This window comes from Suricata suricatta, chromosome 6 (assembly GCF_006229205.1).
Source record: "Suricata suricatta isolate VVHF042 chromosome 6, meerkat_22Aug2017_6uvM2_HiC, whole genome shotgun sequence".
Classification (NCBI taxonomy): Eukaryota; Metazoa; Chordata; class Mammalia; order Carnivora; family Herpestidae; genus Suricata; species Suricata suricatta.
The window spans coordinates 108,342,069-108,346,503 of record NC_043705.1 but is presented as its reverse complement, the minus strand read 5'-3'; the positions used below and the strand labels follow the sequence as shown (position 1 = coordinate 108,346,503).

Sequence of the window (4,435 nt, the reverse complement as noted above, 5' to 3'; positions counted from 1 at the left end):
CCCAAAGAGTACCAAGTTCCCGGATCGACTGGTGTGCACGCCGGCCCCAGCTGCAGGCCTCCCGGGCCAGCCCGGGAGCTGGCTGGGAGAGGTCGCCCGCCCGCTGCAGGGGAGCAGCTGGGCCCCGCCCGGGCCTGCCCCTGGAGAGGGGAGGGCGGGCGGGAAGGGACGACGCCTCGCCCCTTTGGGGCTGCCGGCCCGCCATTGGCGGAAAGTTGGCGCACGTCACGGCGAGGGCAGTTCCCTAAAGTCCTGTGCACATAACGGACAGCGCGCAATCCGGAGCGGCTTCTCCAGCTCGCAGGCTGGGTCCCACGCGCGCGGGGAGCCCAGAGCACCCCACAAGCTGAGTGTAGGACGCGCCCCCAGCACAGCCACCCCATGGCCGCTGAATGAGGCTTCCCGGCCTCCGCTCGCTGCCCGCAGCGCCGCGCCGGAGGTCCGCCCGCTGAGGCGCGGCCGGTGCGCCGGCAGCCAGTGCGCTCACCTGCCAGCCTGCGCGCCATGGGGCAGCCCGGGAACCGCAGCGTCTTTCTGCTGGCGCCCAACGGAAGCCACGCGCCGGACCAGGACGGCTCGCAGGAACGAGACGAGGCGTGGGTGGTGGGCATGGGCATCGTCATGTCGCTCATCGTCCTGGCCATCGTGTTTGGAAACGTGCTGGTCATCACAGCCATCGCCAAATTCGAGCGTCTGCAGACGGTCACCAACTACTTCATCACCTCCCTGGCCTGTGCTGACCTGGTCATGGGCCTGGCGGTGGTGCCCTTTGGGGCCAGCCACATCCTCATGAAAATGTGGACCTTTGGCAACTTCTGGTGTGAGTTTTGGACTTCTATTGACGTGCTGTGCGTCACGGCCAGCATTGAGACCCTGTGCGTGATCGCAGTGGATCGCTACGTTGCTATCACATCGCCCTTCAAGTACCAGAGCCTGCTGACCAAGAATAAGGCCCGGCTGGTCATTTTGATGGTGTGGATTGTGTCGGGTCTTACCTCCTTCTTGCCCATCCAGATGCACTGGTACCGGGCCACCCACCAGGAAGCCATCAACTGCTATGCCAAGGAGACCTGCTGTGACTTCTTCACGAACCAAGCTTATGCCATTGCCTCCTCCATTGTGTCCTTCTACTTACCCCTGGTGGTCATGGTCTTCGTCTACTCCAGGGTCTTCCAGGTGGCCCAAAGGCAGCTCCAGAAGATCGACAGATCGGAGGGCCGCTTCCATGCCCAAAACCTCAGCCAAGTGGAGCAGGATGGGCGGAGTGGGCACGGACACCGCAGGGCCTCCAAGTTCTGCTTGAAGGAACACAAAGCCCTCAAAACTTTGGGCATCATCATGGGCACTTTCACCCTGTGCTGGCTGCCGTTCTTCATCGTCAATATAGTGCATGTGATCCAGGCTAACCTCATCCCCAAGGAAGTTTACATCCTCCTCAACTGGGTGGGCTATGTCAACTCTGCTTTCAATCCCCTTATCTACTGCCGGAGCCCAGACTTCAGGATTGCCTTCCAGGAGCTTCTGTGCCTGCGCAGGTCTTCTCTGAAGGCCTATGGGAATGGCTACTCCAACAACAGTAACAGCAGAACGGACTATATAGGGGAACAGAGCGGAGGTCCCCTGGGGCAGGAGAAAGACAGCGACGTGCTGTGTGAGGACCCCCCAGGCACAGAAGACCTTGTGAACCGTCAAGGTACTGTGCCTAACGATAGCATTGATTCACAAGGGAGGAATGAGAGTACAAAGGACTCCCTGCTGTAATGCGGGTTTTTCTACTTTTTTTCAGCCCCCTCCCCAACAAAACACTAAACAGACTATTTAACTTGAGTGTAATAAACTTAGAAAAAAATTGTATAGAGATGTGCAGGAGGAAGGACAGCCTTCTGCTTTTTTTTATTTTTTTAAGCTGTAAAAAGAAAAAACATATTTGAGCGATTGTTTCTTGTACCGTTCAGTTCCTTTTTGCATGGAACATTTAAGTTTGTGTCTGAAGGGCTTCAGTCCCAGAGGACCTGGGGCGGCTCTGTTTTGATGACTTTTCTGTGGATCTACCTCATTGGCCAAGTATTAGGGGTAATATATATTGCTGCTAGTGATTTCTATCGAAGGAGTCCTTCCTTCCTGCACCCTTGCACTGGAGGACCTTGAGTATCTCGGACCTTTCAGCTGTGAACATGGACTCTCCCCCCCCACCCGCTCCTCTTATTTGCTCAAACGGTGTCGTAGGCAGGGATTTGAGGGGCAGCTTCGGTTGTTTTCCTGAGCAAAGTCTAAAGTTTACAGTAAATAAATTGTTTGACCATGACTTCATTGCACCTGTTTCTCCAAAACCCCTTGACTGGAGTGTGGTCGCCTCCCCCACTGGAAACCGCAGGTAACTATTTGTATTAACTGCCCAGGGACTTAATTTGGAATGATACGAGAATGGCATGCACTGATTGCTTAACCCTTTTCGTTTGCCTTTGAGTCGGCTGCCGTGAGCCTGGAGCCTTCCTAATCCAGCTCCTCGGAGCAGTTCTGCCTGCTGACTGCATAGCTTGTCTCGTTCGCCCTACGGTGATCATTCTGTGTTGTTACATCAGAAACACTGACTCACAGAAATGGAGTTACGGACATCTGTTTTGTCCCTCCACACACCCTCACCACCCACCTGCCCGTTCTAATAGCTGCTTATGTTATGTATTTGCTGCAACTCCGAGTGGGGATCTTTGTGCTCCACCAGGGGTTTGGCCCTTTAAAGATAAAGGAAGGAGTCCTTATGATAAAGCTCCTCTAACACACCCTGTAATTCCAGAGCAAACTGAGAGGGTATTGGTCACAGGGAGAAAACTGGAAAACACTTAACCGACGAATACCTCATGACCCCGGAAACAGGATTTTAACCCCTCCTCCTTCTATACTTCCCTCTCTTTGCCCCCTCCTCTCCCTCTGACCCTCCTGGCTTTAGTATAAAGGAAGGTTTCTCAGCCTCGACACTATTAACGTTTTGGGCCAGGTCGTTCTCCTTGGTGGGGCTGCCCCTTCATTGTCAGCCATTCAAGAGCATCCCTGGCCTCTACCTATTGCGTGCCAGGAGTACCTTCTCAATGGGGACTACCAAAAGTGTCTCCAGACTCTGCCAAGTACTCCTTGAGGGGGGAGATCACCCCTGGTTGAGATCCTCAGATATCAGCTTCACAAACCTAAACAGATTTTTAGATTGTGTCTAATGCACTCGCTTGATTTTGCAAAGCATCCAAGAGGGATTTCCCGTGGGTCGCCCAGTTAGTGACAGACCCCAGACCATGGTTCTTCCCCCGTCCCACCCTCCCCCCATGCTGTCTTCCGAACAGACCTTTTAGCTTCCTGACAATGACTGTATTTGTGGGGAGGTGCATTGTTTGCTCAGGTTTATCAATGGAGACGAGGCCTGTGAGTCTACTCCTGCCTTTTCGTGGAGAGATTCTAATACCCTTAAGAGGCACATGAGGGAAAATCACAAAAGTAAACACATTTCTTCTCCCACCCCCTTTCTATTTTTGCCCATGTGTCTGAGCCAGAGCTTGGCCCAGGTTTGACGGAGTGGACCGTCCTCCTTGGCAATGCCAGCCTGGAGAGGATCAGGCTGCAAGTTCATTGCCATTTCACCCCCTCATGAAGCTGACTCCACTTTTGCCTTCCCTTCTGTCCCAGCCAAGATCCCCGACCAGAAAAGCGTTGGCTTCCTCTGCTTCCTGTCAGCTCGGTGGTGGGTGTCTGGGTGCACGCTCGGCTATCTGGAGAAAGCTAGGTGCCCAAGGTTTTGGAACGTGCCATGGTGAACTGGAGAGTGTGCCTTTCGGCACTTTCACTTCTCCAAGGGCTTTCATGCCTGTTATCACATTCTCCTCCTGCTCTGGGCCCCACACCCTGAGGGGCAGGCAGCTTCTCCAGCTAATCCTCACCCTCCCGATAGCCCCACAGGATCTTGGACTTGAAAGAGTCCATAGAAAGCATTTGGCATCCAAGAGATGAAAAACCTGGGAGGAGGGGGATGACCTGCCCAAGGTAAGAAGCCAAGGATGTCAGAGACGGGGCTCCAGCCGGGGCGCCCAGCTGTCACCTGTTATTCCAGGAACTGTTGTGTTCTCTCCCCTGCATGGTCATTGACTTCTGTGCTCACCCTCCATTCTGGAAGCTTTTCCCTGGGGCTGTCCCCTAACAAATTCATTTCAGTGGATGTTTTCCTGCTTTCGGGTCCTTAGCACAAAAATAGGGCAATGACTGCATAATCTGCAGTAGGGACAAGAGAAAGAATTGTTCTTTTCCTCAGCAAGGGTCCACTAGGACAGCCTCAGCATTTAGGGGGAAAATACAAGGCTCCTTAATCGACTGGGGGTTTCAAGCCACTCCAGGTAGAAATTTCAGGTAGAAAAAAAATGTTGTAAACTTTTCTGTGATCATTGTAAGTCCCATG

The 4,435-nt window shown here is 53.7% G+C and overlaps 1 protein-coding gene across 1 annotated transcript; it reads left to right on the top strand.

Annotated features, from left to right (window-relative positions):
* Positions 1-418: 418 nt before the first annotated feature.
* Positions 419-2,305, top strand: ADRB2 (adrenoceptor beta 2). Its single transcript, XM_029941467.1, has one exon. The coding sequence runs from the start codon at positions 505-507 to the stop codon at positions 1,759-1,761; it is 1,257 nt and encodes a 418-aa protein (XP_029797327.1). The 5' UTR covers positions 419-504; the 3' UTR covers positions 1,762-2,305.
* Positions 2,306-4,435: the final 2,130 nt, after the last annotated feature.